The 20,927-nt window shown below is 44.4% G+C and overlaps 1 protein-coding gene across 5 annotated transcripts in view; it reads right to left on the minus strand.

Moving 5' to 3' along the window:
• LOC121280155 (ERC protein 2) overlaps positions 1-20,927 on the minus strand; it is an 859,042-nt gene that overhangs the window by 193,814 nt on the left and 644,301 nt on the right. For all 5 annotated transcript variants that reach the window (XM_041191852.1, XM_041191854.1, XM_041191850.1 and 2 more), the window contains one exon: positions 11,890-12,037. In XM_041191852.1, coding sequence (XP_041047786.1) covers positions 11,890-12,037 — 148 coding nt within the window. The remainder of the gene's footprint in view (positions 1-11,889; positions 12,038-20,927) is intronic.

The following is a 20,927-nucleotide window of genomic DNA, read 5'->3' on the forward strand; positions in this document are numbered from 1 at the left end:
CTATTTTATTCACTTTCAACTAAATGTGTAATCTTTGTTCGTAATTACACCAGTCCTCATTGTTAGGGTTGAATTCCCCCATTGTCTCCAAATATGTCTTTAGTGCCATTTTTTCAATAACACACTATGCTACCTCACCGTGTACCTAAATATGATGTGCACATAGAATAGCCTTTCACATCCCGCTCAAACTTCCCAAAGTCAGAGTGTCAAAAAGTGTGACACAATGTTCTTCAGTCCTTAATTTCTCAAAGTAAGTGTTTAAAAGAATTCTATCCCAGCCTCATTGTCATCTTTCTGCTGTGTATTGCACTGAGAAATACATGCTCAATTGCAGGCCGCCATTATTGAACTAAATTTATTTACACCTCCCCAACAGAATAGTGAGGGTAGCTCCACTATATACTACTTTCATCCCTTCCCCCTTCCTCCACCTTTCCCTTTATCTCCTTTCCCCACTTCCTCTCTTCCTCCATCTCCCCTTTCTCCCTCTTTCCTATTTGTCTCCTCCTCCTACCCCACACATGTTCTATTATTTCCCTTATTTATTACACACTCTAACTTTGATGGACCTGAAAATTCAAATTGATCTGGGCTATCCAAGGGCAGAATTTTCCGGTTGGCCTGCGGGGGCTGGGCCAACATGCTGACATGTAAAATGACACGCAATGATGTCGGACATGCGTCCCGACATCATCGTGCTCAGTAGCGAAGTTTCGTTTGGCGGGCGTGCACCAGAGTCGGCTGTGTGCCTGCCAATATGCAAACGACCTATTAAAGCCATTAAGGATCTAATTAAAGTTATTCTAAACACTGCCAGTCCAACCTTAAGGTTGGCAGACAGGCGAAAAGGCCGCCTTTACGTTTTTTAGGAAACCTCGTCCACGAGCGGAATGAGGTTTCCTGAAGCGTTTATTAAATAAATGTTTTAAAATTCATACATTTAAAAACATGTCCCAACCCATGTGACACAGTGACATGAGAGTACATGTTTAAGTACATTTTTGCACCTTTTATTTAATAATTTTATTATCAATTCAACCTCTCTGAGGCAGCTCCATGTCTCAGGGAAATTGTTGTGCTCTTTATCATGCATGGGGAAAGAGTGCTGGCCCCGACTCTCCCTCCTCCCCACCACCCACACAGGTAGCGCTGAGCGCTACAGGCTGCGTATTACACTGTGTAAAATGGCGGCGTGGAGCCGATCGTGGGCGGCAATCGCCGAGCCCGCCCGCCCACCATATGGAAAATCCTGCCTCATGAATTTGACCAGCAAATTCAGAACAAAGGAGAGGCAAGAAATAAAATCTCTTCCTGTGGAGGAAATAATTGTAACAAGCTACAAGAAACAACATTTAATAGCAATTCTCATAGGAATCAAGTGCCACTTATAGCTGATTTTCTGCATGCCTGAACTTCCCCCATTTTAAATAGGACTTAATGTCTGCCAACAGTAAATAGCTCCTCTTTCTCTCTCTTCAGTTCCATGGATGGAGCACCTAAAAAGCTGTCTGATAGGCTGTGCATGGCTCTTAGAAATTAAATCCAGCGTACGTGGATTTATTTCTCAATTTGTTCCGAGACAGTTTATCTCTACCTAATGTTTTGAGTGATCAGTTAGCAACAAATTATCAACTACTGATGAGGCAATCTCCGAACAGAGAAACTGTTTTTTCACAAACTTAATTTGCTCTTAATCACTGAAAGAACTTAATAGAAAATAGTTGCATACCGGGTTAATATTATGTAAGGAGTACCCAAACTACATAGATTGGAACATAATACCAGAATTTTAACTAATCATTTGATTGGGCAGCTAAATGCCTTTTAAAAATGATATATTACTAATAATCATCCAAACTACATGGAGAATAATGGGTATCCAGCTGTGATCACAAGGTACCAAACCATCATTTTCAAGTAGTTTTGCCAAGTCCCTTATGCTTCCACAACAAAATCAAAGAAAGAAATTTAACAAAGACAGCTTTCTGAAATAACATTAAACTATAATACTACTTGCAGCTGGACTGTCACAGGATGTAGCGTGTGTGTTTTCAAGCAACTTCAAAGGTGCAACTGAAGTTGAGACAGTGATGCAGGATCCTGGAATACCAGGTTACCATCTGTTACAGAAATGCAACTGCAGATTCGGCAAGTTCTCAATCTTTCCCACAAAGTGCCCAGTCATTTTAGAGGGGTTTGTCAGTGAGAAAAGAAGACAGGGTTTATACTTGCATCCCAGGATGACTCTGGAATAATGAGCAGTTTTAGTAGAGGCAAGCAGGGCCTGATAGTGCTTATTTGGTTCAGCCAGATCTGGGAATGAATGGCTAAATTTTGAACAAGGTACATTTAAGTCTGTGAGGAAGCAAAGATAGAAGCCATACCAGAAAATGGCCAGGGTGGAGAGAGTTAGGGTACTACTGAGGATGAAGACAAAGACCGGTGAGGGAGTGATAAAGTAGATTGACAGATTAGTCTTCTGGCCAACAGAGGGCCAAAGTTTGGGAGTTTGAAAATGCAATTGTAAACCACTTGAGGGAGATTTTTCAGGGTGGACACAGAAAGGATGATAGGCTAAGGCGGTGGGGGGGGATGTGTGTGTTCACTGAAACAAGGAAGAAATCAAGGATGGTCTTGACTGTGTTTGAAATGATGCAAATAGAGAAGGCAAGGTTGAGGGGGGTAGCTGTTAATATGAGCAGGAGTTTAAATGAAGGGAGAGGTTACTAGAGTATATGGAGGTAATGAGTTCAGGGAAGGAAGGGAGGGAGGGCAAGTAAGTTGAGATTGCAATTCAGATTACCAAGGATAAGGAATTGACCATTACAGAGGCTGAGGGAAGTAAGGAGTGAATATATCTTGGTGAGAAATTCTGGATGAGGCTTGGATAAGTAGAAGAAAATTGGGATTTTAAAGGAAAGGCAAGAGGGGTGCAACAATGTGAGGTGTTAGGGAAGGAAGATGCCAGAAGAGTAGTGGGGAAGAGACCAAGGTAAGATTCGGTGTTAATGGTCACATTATCTCCACAGCAGGGCACATGGTAGAAAGTACAGATAGGTCAGAAGTCTTCAGTTAGAGTCAGTGGTGTCAGCCGGGGGACAAGTTTCTGTCAAGGCCATGACGTAACTGCAACCATCCATAATAAGATCCTGGATGGTGCAGGTCTTGTTCACAAATGAACAGATATTCTGGAAGGACATGCAGAAAGGGGTAAAACTGCTGATTTGCAAGCACCAAATGACAGCCTGAAAGCTGGATTGTGGCCCCCAAAGCCATTCTATGTGGGCCCTGGAGCCACTGTTCAAAATGCCAGTAAGACAGGTAAGTGAAGTTGAAAGTTCTGCAAGGGGCTGCTCCTCCAATTACAGGCTGTACTTCTGCGTTTGCTGCTGATAGGCTCATAGTGAGTGAGTGAGAGGAAGAGAGAGGATGAGTGTGAGAGAGAGAGATAGAGAGAGAGGAAGTGTGAGAGTGGAGTGAATGAGAGAGAGTGAGTGAGAGTAAGAGATAGAGAGTGTGAGAGATGGAGGGAGAAAGTGAATGAGAGTAAGAAAGAGGGGGGAAGAGAAATTGAGGTGGGGGGGAGAGAGAGAGATTGAGAGAGAGAGAGAGAGAGAGAGCGAGAGAAAGAGTATGAGAAAGAGCTGGATGCACACACTCTGACCAGCTAGTGGTCATCTTCTTAATTTTTTTTAATATTATCAATTTATTGCTTTGACATTGCTTTATTTTTGCTCAGCAAGTTGTTTATTTTCTTCATACTCGACTTTTTAAAAAATTCACGTATCTTTCCAAAATTTGCTCATCAGCCCCTTGAGTGAGAAAAAAAATGGAAATATGGGCCCGTATGCAACAAGGTTGGGCCAATCTGGTCTAAGGTATCGGTGATGGGAAGGGTGAGTGTGCTCTGTGCAGGAAGATAGGCAACAAGGATGGACAATTGTTGCTCATAATAAGGTATAAGGATATTGAGAAAGACACTGAAAGTAGCTGTGGGCTTATCTAAGATGGTTTCAAATCTGAGATTGTACAGAGTGTAGGGCAGCAGAGGAATAGTGAAGATCAGGGGTAGGGCAGTGGTATAAGGGTTTGGCCAGGGGTTTGAGGGTGGGGGTGGGTAGAAGGTGAAGTACCTGGGTGGGGAGAAATGACATGAGTATGTGGACAGGAAGGGGAGAAGACAGGAGAGAGGGACCCAAGAGGTATAAAGAAAAGAGAAAAAGGGGAGACGGAAGAAATGGAGTCCTATTCGAATATGCACTCAGATCTGCATGTAAATGGAGATGGAGAAAATTCAAGTTACATAAGCATGTCAAAGATTAGGATAGATATGTGCCTGCTGTAAACAGAAGATGGAGATGAGATAGTAAGGTGGTGGGCAGAATTTTAATCTGCCAGGTGGCTGAGTTCCTCTGTGGACGGCAGGTTAAAACACCAGAAACAGTGTGTCAAGAAGGCTTCAGGAATCTGAGCACATTCTTCACCAAGGTACATGTGGGTCTGACACTTAACTATGTCCAGTGGTAATGAACTGCAATTTGAACCCAAGATTCTGACTTTATGTGGATGGGTTTCCTGAGCTTTCTGGAACTCGCTAGGTAAAACAAGGCGGGAGGACAGTGAGAATTCATCGGGCTAAGCAACTAAGACAGGAAAGGCTTTAAATACTGAGATCTGCCAGCAGTTTCCTTGCCTAAGTGAAAGCTTTTTGCTCCTGAGAGTGTACTTTCGATGTTTTGAAGGTGATTTCCAAGATCATGGAGCTAATCTCTGTTACGTTGGTGTTTTTACATTTGAACTGCACTTCACAACTGTCAGCCTTCACATCAGCTACTTGGACATCTCTATCCTGAACCACTGACGAGGAACAAGATGAGAAATCGCAGCAAAACCACCAACAGGATCAGCAGCAGTAACCTGCTGCTCAATCACCTGCCACTCCATAGGACAGAGGGGCTCAGCACGGAGCTGCAGCTCCAACAAAGATGTGCAGGTAAAACAAAAATAAAAATACCTGGAAAAACACAGCAGGTCTGGCAGCATCTGCGGAGAGGAACACAGTTAACGTTTCAAGTCCGTATGACTCTTCAACAGAACTAAGTAAAAATAGAAAAGAGGTGAAATATAAGCTAGTTTAAGTGTGGGGGTGGGGGGGGGGCGGGGGCAGAGGGTAGAGCTGGATAGAGGGCCAGTGATAGGTGGAGATAGCTAAAAGATGTCATAGACAAAAGGACAAAGAGGTGTTGAAGGTGGTGATATTAGCTAAGGAATGTGCTGATTAAGGGTAGAAAGCAGGACAAGCAAGGTACAGATAACCCTAGTGGGGGTGGGGTGAAGGAATTGAAATAGGCTAAAAGGTAGAGATAAAAGAATGGATGGAAAAACATTTAAAAATAACGGAAATAGGTGGGAGAAGAAAAATCTATATAAATTATTGGAGAAAAGGGGGGGGGGGATTGGAAAGGGGGTGGGAATGGAGGAGAGAGCTCATGATCTAAAATTGTTCAACTCAATATTCAGACCGGAAGACTGTAAAGTGCCTAGTCGGAGGATGAGGTGCTGTTCCTCCAGTATACAGGCAGAAGATCAGTTTCCTGGACATGACTAAACAACTGTGCCTCAGGAGGCCGAGACTTTTTTTTTGTCAGGCAGTTGTTGACTTTGCAGCCTCCTGCAAGAGGATCTCCTGCCCAGTGGACCGGGTGGGCATGCATTGTCAGTAACCAGCAAGGTTCCCACAGCCCTTAATTTCTTCACCTCCGCTCCTTCCAGGAAGCTGCTTGTGATATTTGTTGCATCTTTCAACCTGCTGCCCACAAGTACATCAACACAAGTGACCAATGACATGTTTGTCAGGGTTGGCAGGGTTCTTGCCACAGTTTCTGTCCCCTAGCCATCAATTCCATCCCTCCGCCTAGCAACTATCTGGAGGCTGAGCCAGACTGTTTGCAACTTTTGTGTTGCATTTCACCTCAAGATGAGTGTCCCCCTCATATCTGTGCTGTCACTAAGGCAGACTATTTCCACCACCGCAACAATGTCCGACTCTGCCCCATCTCAGCTGAGCTAATACCCTCATCCATGCCTTTGATGGCGCTAATCGTGTGTATTACAACACATTCCAGGCAGGCTTCCCATTTTCCACCCTCCATAAACTTAGGCTCACCCAAAACTCTGCTGCCCACATCCAAACACTCACTACGTCAACTCTTTTCTTCTCCGCCGATGCTGCCAGACCTGCTGAATTTTTCCAGGTAATTCTGTTTTTGTTTTACCATGTCCTACATGCCTTGCTCCTCCCTATCTGTGTAATTTCGTCCAGCTCTACAACCCTTTGAGATCCTGTGCTCCTAAAATTCAGGCCTCTTGCGCATCCCCAATTTTAATCTCTCCATTATTGCTGGCCATGCCTTCAACTGCTGAGGACTTAAGCTCTGGAATTCTCTTCCCAAATCTCTCTGACCCTCTGTCACTCTTTCCTCTTTTGAAATATTCCTTAAATCCACCTATTTGACCAATCTTTTCGTCATCTGCCCTAATTTCTCCTTATGTGGGTGGGTGTCAAACTTTGGCCAGGATTTTCCATGCCCGCTGGTGTTGGGTGTGTTTGGTGGTGTGAGCAGACAATATGGCGTGATCAGCATCACAACAGCATGAAACCAGTTTGCGATGGTTCGCTCAGCCCACCATCAGATGTCAGGAACCTTATTGTAATACATCTGCATATCATTATAAGGCCAGCCCGCTGGACACATCTCCCCCACATTGGCGGGAAAACACGCCGATGTGTTTCACAACAGCACATAAGCGATGAGCAGCCCGCCAGGTGCACATCGCTCAAGACGTCGAGGTTCGTTTTCCTACCTTGCTTCCGTCAGCACTCACAGTCAAAAAGAGGGAAACTACAGGCCCAGTTAGCTTAACATCTGTCGCAGGGAAAACTTTAGAAGCTATTATTAAAGAAGTTATAACAGGGAACTTGGATAAGCTCAAGGTCATCAAGCAGAGTCAACATGGTTTTATGAAAGGGAAATTGTGTTTAACCAACTTATTGGAGTTCTTTGAAGAAGTAACATGTGCTGTGGATATAGGGGAACCGGTGGTTGTATTGCACTTAGATTTCCAGAGGTATTTGATAAGGTGCCACATCAAAGGTTATTGCGAAAAATAAAGCCCATGGTGTCGGGGCAACATATTGGCATGGATAGAAGATTGCTTGGCTAACAGGAAGCAGAGAGGAGGCATAAATTGGTCTTTTTCAGGTTGGCAAGATGTAACGAGTGGTGTGCCATAGGGATCAATGCTGGGACCTCAATGGTTTACAATTTATATCAATGACTTGGATGAAGGGATTGAAGTGATTGTTGCCAAATTTGCTGATGACACAAAGATAGGTGAGAAATTAATTTGTTAAGAGGATATAAGGAGACTACAAAGTGACACAGATAGATTAAGTGACTGGACAAAAATCTGGCAGATGGAGTATAGTGTAGGAAAATGCAAAATTGTCCATTTTGGCAAGAAGAACAAAAGACGAGCATAAATGGTGAGAGATTGCAGAGCTCTGAGGTGCACAGGGATATGGGTGTCCTAGTGCATGAATCACAAAAGGCTAGTATGCAAGTACAGCAAGTAATTAGGAAAGCTAACAGAATGTTATAATTTGTGAAGGGAATTGAATACAAAAGTAGGGAGGTTATGCTTCAGTTCTACAGGACACTAGTGAGACCACATTTGGAGAACTGTGTACAGTATTGGTCACATGTTTTAAGTAAGGAGATAAAGCGTTGGAAGCAGTTCAGAGAAGATTTACCAGACTAATACCCCAGAATGGGTGCGATGTCTTTTAAGAAAGATTGGACAGACTAAGCTTGTATTTGTTGGAGTTTAGAAGAGTAAAAGGCGACTTGATTGAAACATATAAGATCCTGAGGGGTCTTGACACGGTGGATGTGGAGAGGATGTTTCCTCTTGTGGAAGAATCTAGAACAAGGGGTCACTGTTTAAAAATAATCCATTTAAAACAGAGAACAGGCGACATTTTTTCACTCAGAGGGTCGTAAGTCTTTGGAACTCTCCTCCTGAAAAGGTGGTGGAAGCAGAGTCTTTGAATATTTAAAGGCAGAGGTGGATAGATTCTTGGTAAGCAAGGGGGTGATAAGTTATCAGCGGTAGGTGGGATGCAGATTTCAGGTTACTATCAGATCAGCCATGATCTTATTAAATGGTGGAGCAGGCTCAAGGGGCTGAATGGCCTACTCCTGCTCCTTGTTCGTATATCAGCGCCAGGCTTCACAAACAGCACCACATCATTTTAGGGGGGCTCATGGATAGGTCTCTACATACAAGATCAGCCAAAAGTGGGTGGCTTTTTAATGGCTGCAGGGCAAGGTCTTGCTTGGGGAAGGAGGAGAAGTGGCCTCAGGCAAGGGAAGAGGCTGCCGGGTGAGGGCTATTCTGGGGAGGAGGGTATCCCAGGATATGTGGGGGACACATGTTGATCTGTGCAAGTGACCTCAAAATGGTGAGGGCTGAGGAGGCAGTCTCCAGAGGAGATGAGGCCAGGTGGCCTTGTGAGGGTATGTGAGAGAGAATGGGTGGTGATGTCCCTTGAGCTGGCAGTGAGTGAGATGCCAGTGAATGTGTGATGGGCTTGAGTGTGAGGGTTTAGAGTGATGAGATGGTTGCCATACCCTGGCTGCACGGATGAGACTGTTCATTCTCTCTCTGCATTGGATGGCCTACTTCTTCTGTGCAGCATTGGTACTGACCACCGCTGCCATCATATACCAAGTCAGAGTGGTCTTATAGTTGCCCCTCCTGTGGCCAGTGCAGGGCTAAAGGACACAGAAGGCCTCCATGGCATCCAAAAGACGCTCGAGGGCTGCAGTCTTCTTGCTTTTCAGGACCATGTCTTTCTTGATGCAGTCCTGGGCTGGAAGCATTGAGCATGGCTGTACTTTAAATGTGGGGCCTGGCATTGTTTTACCCGCTCACTACTGCACGTAGTGCAAATTTGGGACAATTCTGTCCTTTGTTTGATAATGCTCCAGTGAAGCACCTTGGGATATTTTACTATGTTAGAAGTTTTTATATAAATGCAAGTTGTTGCTGTTGTTGTATTAAGTGACAAAGCAAAGGTAACTTGGCAGTTATGAAACAGAAACCAGATAAGATGAAAGCCAGCAGCAACAAACCAGGGCGAGTTCAGTGGAGTGGAACATTTTCAAAAGAAGGTTCTTCACTAAAGTACTTGATAAGAATGCAAGAGTAAAAATTTGTTAGCAGATGAACCATTCTAGGGCTCCTAACTCTTAAACCACAATTCAACTCCTGTTACGTTCTATTGATTTCTGCAACCAAATCCATTCAATTCATACAGGACTGCACTTCACTAATCAGAGTACAGGGGACTAATTTTATTGATTTTAGTAACAAAGAAAACATCGGTACAGTGAGTAGTACAAACACTAGGAACAAGATAAAAATGTTGGCAATGTATATCTGTAGACGTGCATTTTCAACATCTGGTGATTTACTATTATATCTCTATTTACAAACTGGGTTCTGATTGGATGGCTAGTCTTTTGTGTTCATCCTTGTTCTCTATCAGTTTACTATGGGATGTGAAAATGTTCCACTAGATCCCTTAGGGCAGTTTTCAGGATTCTCTCAGTGTTTCACAAAACCTCCACCTTGCTTAGCAAGGGAAGCACAGAGTAAGTAACGCCACGCATTTTAAATCAGTGAGGAGAAACTTCAGAAGGCAGGAGAAAAAGGCATTCCACATCAAATTGGCAAAGCCAGATTTTATTGCCAAGGCAATTCTAACTGGCATTCCCATGAGTTGTTACATTCTTCACCCACAGCAGAGCTGTGCTCAACAAGGTGCAAAAAATCTTGCTTGTCTGTGAAACACTGAAAAAAAAGTCACTGCTAATCTCACTGAAATCCTCATGATCATCATAAGCAAGGTCAAACAAACTTGCACAAATAGGAATGAATTCATAAAGTAAGATTTGATCTGTGGAGTCGAATGGTCATAACAAGTGGTGAACATTAAACCTGAATTTAATGGTAATGGAATTTTGGCTCGCCTCTGGATAATGTGCTAAGAGGCAGCATCATGGCTGGGACATTAAAACCAGGAATGCGCAGAAATGACCAAGTAGATGGCTGATGCTGCTGGAACTTCACAGGATACCAGCAGTATCACCCACCACTTCTAGGAATCCTAGTGGAAAGCACTGCCAGGTGGAGATTCCTGATAAACTTTTGATCTTTTGGAATGCAGTATAGTAGAAAAACTTGAAATTGAATCTAGCTACACTACGGAATACAGGCTGAAAACAAACCTTATGCTGATAAGCTTGTGCTAGTTAGGGAGCACTTAAAACATGAACCCACATTTCTCCTTCAAATACTGGCAGACCTTTGCATTTGCAGAAATTTCTGATTTTATACCTATCAATGGCTGAACTTATACCCTATCATACTATTTTCACAAAAACTGCACCCAGAAGTGAAAAATCTGAATTCAGATTTAAAAGCCAATATGGTATTTCACAAATTCCACTATGTGGGGCCTACCACATAATATAGATTTCAAAATATGAATAAATAAATGCTCTCCAATTTTGCTAGAATAAAGCTGTGATTTTCAAATGATCTCTAGAGTAGCCAAGAGTCACCCAGAAAGGAAAGATCCTGCACATGTGGAGTGCTGCTATTACTTCCAGCAACTAGTCTAAAAGTAAAATACTGCAGATTCTGCAAATCTCTAATAAAAGCAGAAAATGCTGGAAACACTCAACAAATTAAGCAGCGGCTGTGGAGAAAGAGAGAGTCAATGCTTCAGGCTGATGACCTTTCATCAGGCGTTTTCCCTCCACAGATACTGCCTGACCTGCTGAGTATTTCCAGCGTTTTCTGTTATTATTCCAGCAACTAATATATCTGGCCTGTCTACAGAAGATCTACTTTGTTGGAATAACTTAGTGTGTTGAATATAATGACAACATCAAACAAGTCAAACCTCTCAGCATGCAAATTACTTTCACCTTTGGTGCGCATTCTGGTACACTAATGTTGTTTAAAAAGATTGGAATTGAATGTTTATAATTTACTATGCTTACCCTTTGAGACTGCAACATCTGATAATGATACAAAACCAAACTTTTCCACAGCACACTGTTTCCATATTTCTTTTTATATTCTATTCTGTAATAGCCAGCAGTATCTTCACACAATACTACGCACATCCAATCACTTAAAAACAAACATGCTTGTTTCTCAGCGAGATTCAAATATTTGAATACTCAACCAGAAGTTAAAAAAAAAATTACAAAAAACTACAGGCCAACAATTAAAATTTTGGTCCATATGAAAGTTTTACATTATAGTCAACCATTCATGTATTAACAAACTCTTACACATGAAAGAAAGTGAAGAATTCCTGCATCATTAATTTGTCTCCTTTATATCTGACAGGTTCTTTGAAGGCTTGTGACAAAACTACATGATCTGAAGAGCCTGCATTAATGATACTTTTTTTAAAAGATAGAAGGAATTTAAAACATAATCTTTTAAAACATTAATAAGCTAAGGTAATTAGCAAGGCTTCTTTTACAGGACAGTTGCTTTTTTCCATCACCATATAGTTCTTTCTGATTTCAAAAGGACCATCAAGGCATCTTTACTGCATATTCATGTTTATTTGTGCAATTGTCCCTTATATTTTAGTCATTCTGTGTATGTTTTATTCAATAAATATATGACTCAGAATCTATTGAATGATAGTTGGTCATAAAATTGTAGAATTAAAGTGTGTATTTTTGTTGCTTTTGTAGAATGGTTTAGCACAACACCAAGCACAATGGAACTTGCCTGCTGTTTCAGCTGTTGTACTAGTCGGTCCTTCTCACGTTTAAGAGCTATCACTTCATCTTGTGTCTTTTTCTTTTTAGAGGCAGACAATTCTAATAAGGCGATGTTTGCATCCTTCTCACTGATGGCTGCAAGCAGTGCTTCTTGCCTGCAACAAAAATTAGTCTGGTTAAAGAATCATCACCATTATCTGACATTGGCAATGAGGAGCCAGCATTGTCTGTTTATAAATTTCACCATTCACACAGAAAGTTCCTATTAATATTCAGATTTCTACAAACATGTTCATTTTTGGAGTGAGGGGAAAATAATGTTTGTTAATTTCATAATTCTTGTCCCCAAATGCACAGCAATACTTCATCAGCTTTGCTCCAACAAGGTACTTCAGCTACAAACTCAAAAGACCACTCCCTATAAACCAGAGTGGCATATTATATCCATGGCAATTATACTAGCTCAGTCAATGCCAACTTAAATGTAGTGTTGTGCTGTAGGCCCATGCCCACTAGAGTCTTGCAAACATGGGCACTAATCTGTAACTAATTTTGTCCCTGACGGATCAAAGGAGGCTGCTGTAGGCAATTGTAAAAGTATTACCCTGGTGTAGTAGGAGACGCCCTGTGAGAGTCTGAAGCACTTTGTTGAGGCAGTATGGAGGGAATATGTCTCTGCATTTAGCTATGCTGCACATGAACTGGAAAGGTTTGAAATGGACACTTGAGGCCAAATTTTTGTGGAGTCATAGGGAATCAAGGGCAATTTAAAAATGTCGGGCAGGACCCAGTTCCAGGATTCCCATCCCCGTTCCCAGCATCCCAATTTTTGGTGTTGTGGATTAAGATTATGCATGGCGAGCCCATACCCTGCACTCCCAAACCTGGCTGGGTCCATTGCAGGGGTAGACATCTCCTGGGCCCCTGCAATTTTCATGCAGTTGACCAGTTTGCCCATGAGGAGGACTCCTGCCCTCAGAGGAGCCGTAAGTCATTGTCTGGATTTTGAAACCTTTTGAAAGGCAAAGTCAAATGCCCCATGCCCCCACCAAACCAACTCATGCCCCCACCCAACCCCAAGGCCCTTCATACCCTCCATGCCAACCCATGCTCCCCACCCATGCCCACTCCATGCCCATTCACCCACAGAACCAATGAACCCTATGGTGACAATAGGATGGAAAGTGTTTTAAAAAACACCCGTTCATAATTTTCTTTAAAAAACTGCTGTTGCTACAGCTTTATAAAGGTATCAATCAACCAGACCTTTAAGATTTCAATTACAGAAGTTGCAAGCACTTCTTTATCCTGTGCAAAAGAGATCATAGAAAAAAAAATGATAAAGCTTTCAATCCAGCAAAGGTTTCCTTTCTCTGCATCTGTGTCAACAAAATTAATCCTTTTCTAGGAGTCTGGGGCTCTCAGCGAATCCTGATTATGCATAAGCAGGCATGGAGGGTGGCATGGAAGTAGGTTTTGGCGGGGGGGGGGTGAGGGGTTGTGATGGGTGTGAGGGCTAGATGGCCTAAAATAGAAGCAAACAACTGTGGTACTGTCCCAGAGAACCGAGGCAGGCCTGTTAACCAGCCCACCTCAGCACCTGACTGCCCCTGATCTGCTTCCAGGGGCAGCGGGACTGACTCTATTCTAGCCCGGTCTCCCTGATGTGAAAATTGGGTCTGAGAGGGCACTTCCTACTGAGGCGAGTCTGCTGAGTTGGGAAATTTCCTGACTCGAGCTGCCCTCCTCAGTAGTGAAAAATCTGGCCCTTGGGGCAGAATTTCCCCATCCTGTCAATGGTGGGTTTTGTGGCGGGTACCAGCGGCAGGCAAAAAGTCAGAAACCTGCCGGTGTAAAAACAGTCTGCAATTCTTCCGATGGCGGGTTAATGGTGGGTCGGTTATCCCACCGACTAGTGGCGTAATCTCCATTTGCATTCATTAACATTTCACAAATGCTCACCAAAACAGCTGCCCACCGGAATCTTGCCGCACCTTCCAGTCTCACCTCATGCCATTGGGAAATTACATCAGCCTCAAACCAATTTGAAAAGGGGTGGGTGTGCACAAGTCAGACTTCAGCTCGCTTATAACGTCGAAGTAAGTGCAACATACATAGCCAACTAGCCATAGCACTGAGATGAACGCCACACCACTGGGGCTGCAGGGTTGGTTTGCTCCTGCTCTTTGCCTACATTGTCCCAAAGAACATCACTGTGTTGTGGTACTCATGCAGGCCTCCACTTTCAGACAGTGACCAGTACTGCAGCCGGGGTTGGGGACTGCAGAGTTCTTCTACTCCCAGTGGCTGAGACCATTGTCCACAAGGACACCACTGTGCAGTGGTAGTCAGGCAGAACTTCACTTTCAGAAGCTAGCACTTCAACGGGCTGTGTGGCGAGAGTGGGGATGACAAACACAAGGTGGGCAATGGGAAAGGGAAGCTGTGGAATGGCAGGGAAGGGGAAGGGCAAACAGAAGTGAGCCTTTCTGGGGTCGCTCTCTAACTTGTTGCCGCAAGAGTGAACAGGAGTCTGCTTAGAAAGAAAGGAGGAAGACCTCCTTGCGATGAAAGCCAATGACTTCATTAACACTGTTAAAGGGCTACTCAGAGCTCAGTGGCTTCACATCACAATTATTGCATCTCAAGAGTAACACACAGGAATTTAAACTTGGGAATGCAGGAAATAGTGAAGGAGGCACAGCTGTATCATATATGGCATCCTGTCAATGAAGGCCTGTCACATGTTCACCAGATTTGACTATCCTAAAGGGCCAAAGGACATCCAATCAATGACCAGGTATTGGAGCACAGAGCTAAATTGGGTCACTCATCTCAATTAAACCTCATCATCCCACGCAGAGCTCAAGATGTTACATATCTGTGACGCCATCTTGGGCACCTCAATGTGTGTGCAAGTGTCTCAGGGACAAGGCAGCAACAGCCACCATGCAAGTAGGTCAGGAAAAACTATGGACCCTTACAGTTGGCTTATGTTTCATCTTCTGAGCTTCACTTTCTTACTCCTTGAATCATTAATGTCTTCAATGTTTCCTTTTTGAGAGAAGGCAAAAGCACAAATGGATCCAGGGCTCGATGTTGCCTTTGTCAGGGTCCTAATACAATGAGGGAAGTGAAGGAGGGAGAGGTGACACCATGTGCAGCTCCAGCAGGACGCCATGAGGGATATGGTCAAGCGGAGCCAGAGCATGGACAGGAGGGTCAAGGGGTGAGACTCAGACAATGGAGACAAATCGCCAGACCTAAAGTTTATCATAGAAGAACTTCCTATTTACAAATGAGTGAGAGGCAATGCTGTGCATGTCTGCACCTTTCCCAAGCTTTGGTACGTCACAAACCTCGTGGAAGACCTGTCGCCACTTGGAGTTGGAGGGTATTCCCTGCCAGTGGCTTTGAAGGTGACTGCAGCACTCAATGTCTTTGCCTCTGGGTCTTTCCAAGGATCAGCAGGTGACCTGTACACTACCTCTCAGTCCGCAACACCTCGATGCATGAAGGCAGTCACAGATACCCTTTACAGGAAGGTCTATGGCAGGTTTGCTCTGGATGAAGATAGCTAGAGTGCGAGATTGACTGGCTTTGCCACCTTCTCAGGCCTCCCAAAAGTGCAGGGTGGAATAGACTGCACCCATGTAGCTATATGGGTTCCACGCCAGCAGGCTCTAAATGTTTATAAACTGCAAGGGCTATCATTCCATCAATGTACACCTGGTGTGTGATCACCGGAAGCAGATATTGCACCTCTGTGCATGGTACCCTAGGAGTTGCCATGACTCCTACATCCTGAGTCACTCCCAGGTGCCTGAGATTTTCGAGGGGCTATTACATCTGCAGGGATAGCTGCTTGGGGATAAGGGGTACCCACTGAAATGCTGGCTGATGACACCAGTGCATCGTCCACTGTGTCATTCCGAGGAGAGGTACGACGCTGCGCGCACGGCCACACGCTCCCTTATAGAGCAGATCAAAGGGCTTCTGAAGATGCACTCCAGATGTTTGCTCAGGTGGCTCACTCCAATACATTTCCAACAGGGTTCCCTGCATCATCGCAGTGTGTTGCTCCCTTCACAATCCGGCAATGCAAAGAGGTGACCCCACTGCGAGAGAATGACCTGGAGGAGGATGAAAGCTCATCGGAGAATGAAGATCAGGAGATCCAGGAACCTCAGGAGGCTGCTGAGGGTCAGTATGAGCACGATCATGCCATGAAAGAAGGGAGACTTGCCCGTGATAATTTTAATTGCTGACAGGTTCCAGCAGGAGTAAAGTTAAGTGAGGGAACATGGCCACATCTCTCGTAGCCCTAAATGCCATTTACTTTCAACTCAGGGGATGTCCAATCACTTGTGCGTTCTGGCCTCATGAATCGCCAGGCCATGATCTCTGCTTTGGTCCGCGATGCCTTGCGAGTGAGCGCACTCTGGGAACTGAGAGTCCACTTAGGAGCAACAGCGATGCAAGAGAACACTTGAAACCTTCGCTGCCATCTAATGATGCAAACACTGCTACGACAGATGTGGACATGCCTGGGGATCTCCTCCTCCTCTGCATGTCTTTTCTTCTGCCACTACCACTGAGGAGACACAAATGCTGCTAGAATATCAATACTGATGAGCTGCCCTCACTTAATGGTGTTCCTTGAGGAAGAAGGGTTAGAAACACTTACATCACACACTTCCAATAAAGATTTAAACACATTTCCCTGATTCACACAAGGGGTGCGGAGACCAGTTAACCGACATTGCCATCACAGGAATGTTAATTGCTAAGTGGGACACTATCACGGAGTGGGAGGATGGCTAAACCTCGACATAAGAGAATTCCAATGTACAAATTCACAAGGCCTTCAGTTGACCAAAACATTTACAAAACAATCAAATGTATTCACAGGAGTGCAATTTCTTTACATGTCTAGAACACCAGTGACCCAAAAGTGACATCATATTTTCTTAACTTTCCTAATCCTACCGCTATACACCTGGGTGTAGCCCTGACATCGGCAGCAAAATTGGAGAGACCCTGCTGACTGCAACGTCCTGATGTCTGTGATGACCTTGGTAGACGTCTGCTGGTGGCCTGAGGCCTGGAGGGCACTGACCTGATAAGGATCTCAGGGGCAGGAGCGCCCTCAGCAGCCTGGTGTGGATGGGGTCACAGGCAGAGGGGACTGTGAGCGGCTACATACCTTTGCAATGTCCTGAATGGAGGTCCCCCAAGGTGTCCAGATGATGTTCAATCTCCGTATGTGACCGAGAGGCCCGCTCTAACTCATGCAGGAGATGGTGCACTTAGAGGGAGGTCAAGGTGCCTTGTCCTCGTGTTGCCTATACCTTGATGGTGCCAACCAGGGCATGTGGCCATGGAGTGCAAGGCCAAGCACAAATCCAGCAGGACCCACTGGACCAAGGTCTCCATAGTGTTGCCAGCCTTCCCACGGTGACCTTGAGGTGCTCGCATGTCAGAGCCACGACATCAGACAGAACGTCATTCACTCTAGTCTGCTGACTGACTGGTGAATCGCTGCCTGATGTTCTGTCTGCTGTTGCATCTCCAACATTAGGTTGGTGGTCACTTCCAGAGGCTCATCATCTGACTTGGACTGAGTGGATGGTTGGTCTCTAGCAGCCCTCCAAATGCCCACTTGGGCTGTCCCTGACTCTGACTGCTACGGGGATATGTCAGTGAGGTGTTCTCGAGAAAGTGAGTGTGAGCCTAATCTACATCTGTGCCCCACCGACATGTATGTCTCTGAGTTGGTGGAGGGTGCGTGTGAGTGCTGCGGCGGTTCTTCCAGAGTTTCCTCTTTGGACATGGTCTGAGGCATCGGATTGGTGCTCAACTGCCTTGGGACCTCCATCTGCTGGTGCCTAGAAAATAGAGTTTCAGTTAATGAGCATGAGCTATATAAGACTGCCTGTGAGTAACTGTGATTGTCAGGATTTGATGAAGTGATGGAGCTGTAATCCATACTAGGTTGGTGGGAGTGGCCGATCTCTCCTTCCCCACAGGAGCGAACCCTGTCCTCCCCAACCAGCTCGGCTGCAGCCTCCTCAAACTCATTGACAGCAATGATGTCAGTTGTCCCTCCCTCCAGTCTATGATCTCTCGTGTCTTGTGCAACAACTTGGTCTGTGTGAATGTGAAAGGCATGTGATGAGACAGGGTGGAGCAGAGATTGGGGTAAGTTGCATGTCCCGTGTATGGTGAGCCCTCCCCAGAAGGGCAGTGGATGGAGTGTGAGCAACATGATAGATGGGATGGTGGTGATGTGGAAGTCTTGGTGAAAGAATTAGCGTTGATATGTGCCCCCCGCTAACGGTTGTGTGAGATCCCTGAAGCAAGTAGCCATTTGAGTGCATGATGCCATGATGAGAATTTGATATTGGAGGGTTGAAGGACGATTAACCCTGGCGAAGTGGATGAGATCATTCAGCCTGTTCCTGCATTGGATGGCGTTTTGGGTGCGGTTGCCAACTGCGCTGACCTGCTCTGCAACAGCCTCCCAGGCCAGAGACGTGAGGCTTGCTGCGCTTCCTGTGGCCATCTCTGAGTTACAGGACATGCCTGTGTGCCCGCACTCCTCTGATCAAGGCCTTGAGGGCCTGGTGGGTGAAGCAGGTGCTGCCTTCTTCTTGTGGCTGGAAGACATCTCTGCCTGTGTTCTGAAGACAGGTGGGCTGGAGAGTGAGATGTGTGTTGGAATGGGGCTTGGATCTTTGACCTCGCCAGCTGACGGCGGGCAGGTGAATCGGCTCCCGACCCGCCAGGTGATTCGGCACGATACTTACCTGTGAATAATTAATGAGCATCCAGGTGTGGAATTCGAAGTGAGTTCCCACCATTCTGGTCAGCGGGGGTAGGCGCTGCCAAAACTGTCTGCCACCGCACTTAATTCTTTAAATGAAAATTTCTGCCCTTGGTGTCTGACACCAATTCCCCAACACTACTATTCCGTACCCCTCACTTTGAGTAATATAATTTGTTTTTAAAAGGCATGAGATACATTTGCTTTAAATTTTCTGTTAAATTAGAAACATTTTTCTGGCCATTTCATCAATGTTCTCCTAGGTGCCAGAGTAATTACTGAGCAATAGTTCAAGGCGGCACTCACCACTACCTTCTCAAGGGCAGTTAACGATGGGTAACAAATGCTAAGACACTAACATCCATTGAAAACATTTTTAAAAAGCCTCATATTACAAAGCTTTGATAAAGAACAATGTTTTCCAAAAAAAAAACGCCAGTATTTTTCTTATTGTGTTTCTACATTTGTATAGTTTTGCTCTCTGCACAAAGGAGTAGTTAGCTGTTTCAACTTCAAATCAAGCAGTCTATTGAATTAGGATGATTGAATTTTATTGAATAATTTATCCTGTACAGGCTGTATTACTCTGGATAATAGACTTTTGGCTTGAAAGGTTATGCACTCAAAGCAGTTGGGAATCCTTTCAGTGGTCAGCAGATAATGAACCGGATTGTGGTACTGCACTAATGGCAGTGTTCTTAGTTGGGGAATTCCCAGCATGGAACAGGAGTGATGTCATTAACCTGCCCAGGGAGCCAATCACATTAAAACATTTTCACAGACATACAATCAGGAAATAAAAGCAGTGCAATAAAATCCTTCATCTTTTTTAAATTAAAGATTGGGACATACAAATGGGACGATGCTAAAATATTCTGAATAAAATGTTTATAAAAATATTAGAACAACTCAGTTTTAAATAATTCTGCTAATTGATCTACTATCAGCACTCCATGAGCATAAAATTAAGTTTTCAGGACCAGTGATGTTGTTCATCAAATCTTATTAATCACATTATTGTTAAAAAGCCCGTTGCACCTGACTGAACAAGGTATAATCTTTTTATGGGGTTTCTAACAGTGATATGTAAGTGGGGAAGTTGAAATTCTCACTAATTTCAATGATTACTGGGTCCCACAGAGCAACCGATGTCAGAACCAAGTCACAGACTGCAACTTCCAGGTGACCACGCTAACCTGCACATGCTCAGCAACTGGAAGTTATGGTTATTTTCAGAAGGGTACTGTCAGTGAATGCTGACAGTCTGTCATCAACCCCTTGCTCCCATACGAAATCTAGACCAATATGACTTTGGGGAGGCTTCATCTTCTTTTCAAAAACAAAATCTAGACTAAGGAATCGGGGCTGAACTAAATGAGATGCCAAATTCCATCCTCCCCATCCCCCAACCCCTGGCTAAAAAGTCATTGGCTTGTTAATAGGCTGAAGGTGAGATTTCCATCCCTCAGTAACAGGAAGTCCTGCCTCAGAGAGCTGCCAGCCCATCAGAGTCTAGCAGCTCTCTGGTACTTTGGGATAGAGATACACGGTGTTGGATCAGGATTTGGGTAAGAGTTTGGGGGTCTTGCTGGGTGCCTCAATTGGCCCACTGGCAGGCAAGCCACCTGATGCCACCCTGATCACTTGTATAACTGCAGTAGGGTCAGGGGCAAGAGGGTAGGTGACAGGCAGGCAGCCCACTAGATGTAACAAGCTCCCCTGTCTTCAGACCTGCTGGAAGTGGAGTATAAAATTCAGCCCTTGGTCTACTTAATGCACAGCTCATTAAGACATTAAAGCTTTGTTGGAGCCTACATTGACTTTTTATTAACTGTTAAAGTCAAATCTGACTGATGCCATTTTAAACCGTTTCTAGTCTAAACAAAGCACGTGGTTTCCACACATTTTCTACTATTACTCGGAGTTTAAATAAAAGAGTGAAGTTAAATCCATATTGAATGTTTTGTTTACCATATAGCAGTTTCAAGAGTCAGTTCAAAATGGATCCATGCGGTTTCAAAAGGGATATGCACCCTGGTTCATCTAGTCCACTGAACATTGAAAACATCCAAGGATAGGCACTAGTTTTTTTTAAATATAAGGCTTGGGTTTCTTGTCTGCATTCTACTAACACTCTAAAAAGACATGAGAAGCATCCATTTGCTGTTGGCCATCCAAGTAAACTTTGGCTGATAGAACACGGGAAACAACAGCTACAC

The sequence above is a fragment of the Carcharodon carcharias genome, chromosome 7 (assembly GCF_017639515.1).
Source record: "Carcharodon carcharias isolate sCarCar2 chromosome 7, sCarCar2.pri, whole genome shotgun sequence".
In the NCBI taxonomy this organism is placed as follows: Eukaryota; Metazoa; Chordata; class Chondrichthyes; order Lamniformes; family Lamnidae; genus Carcharodon; species Carcharodon carcharias.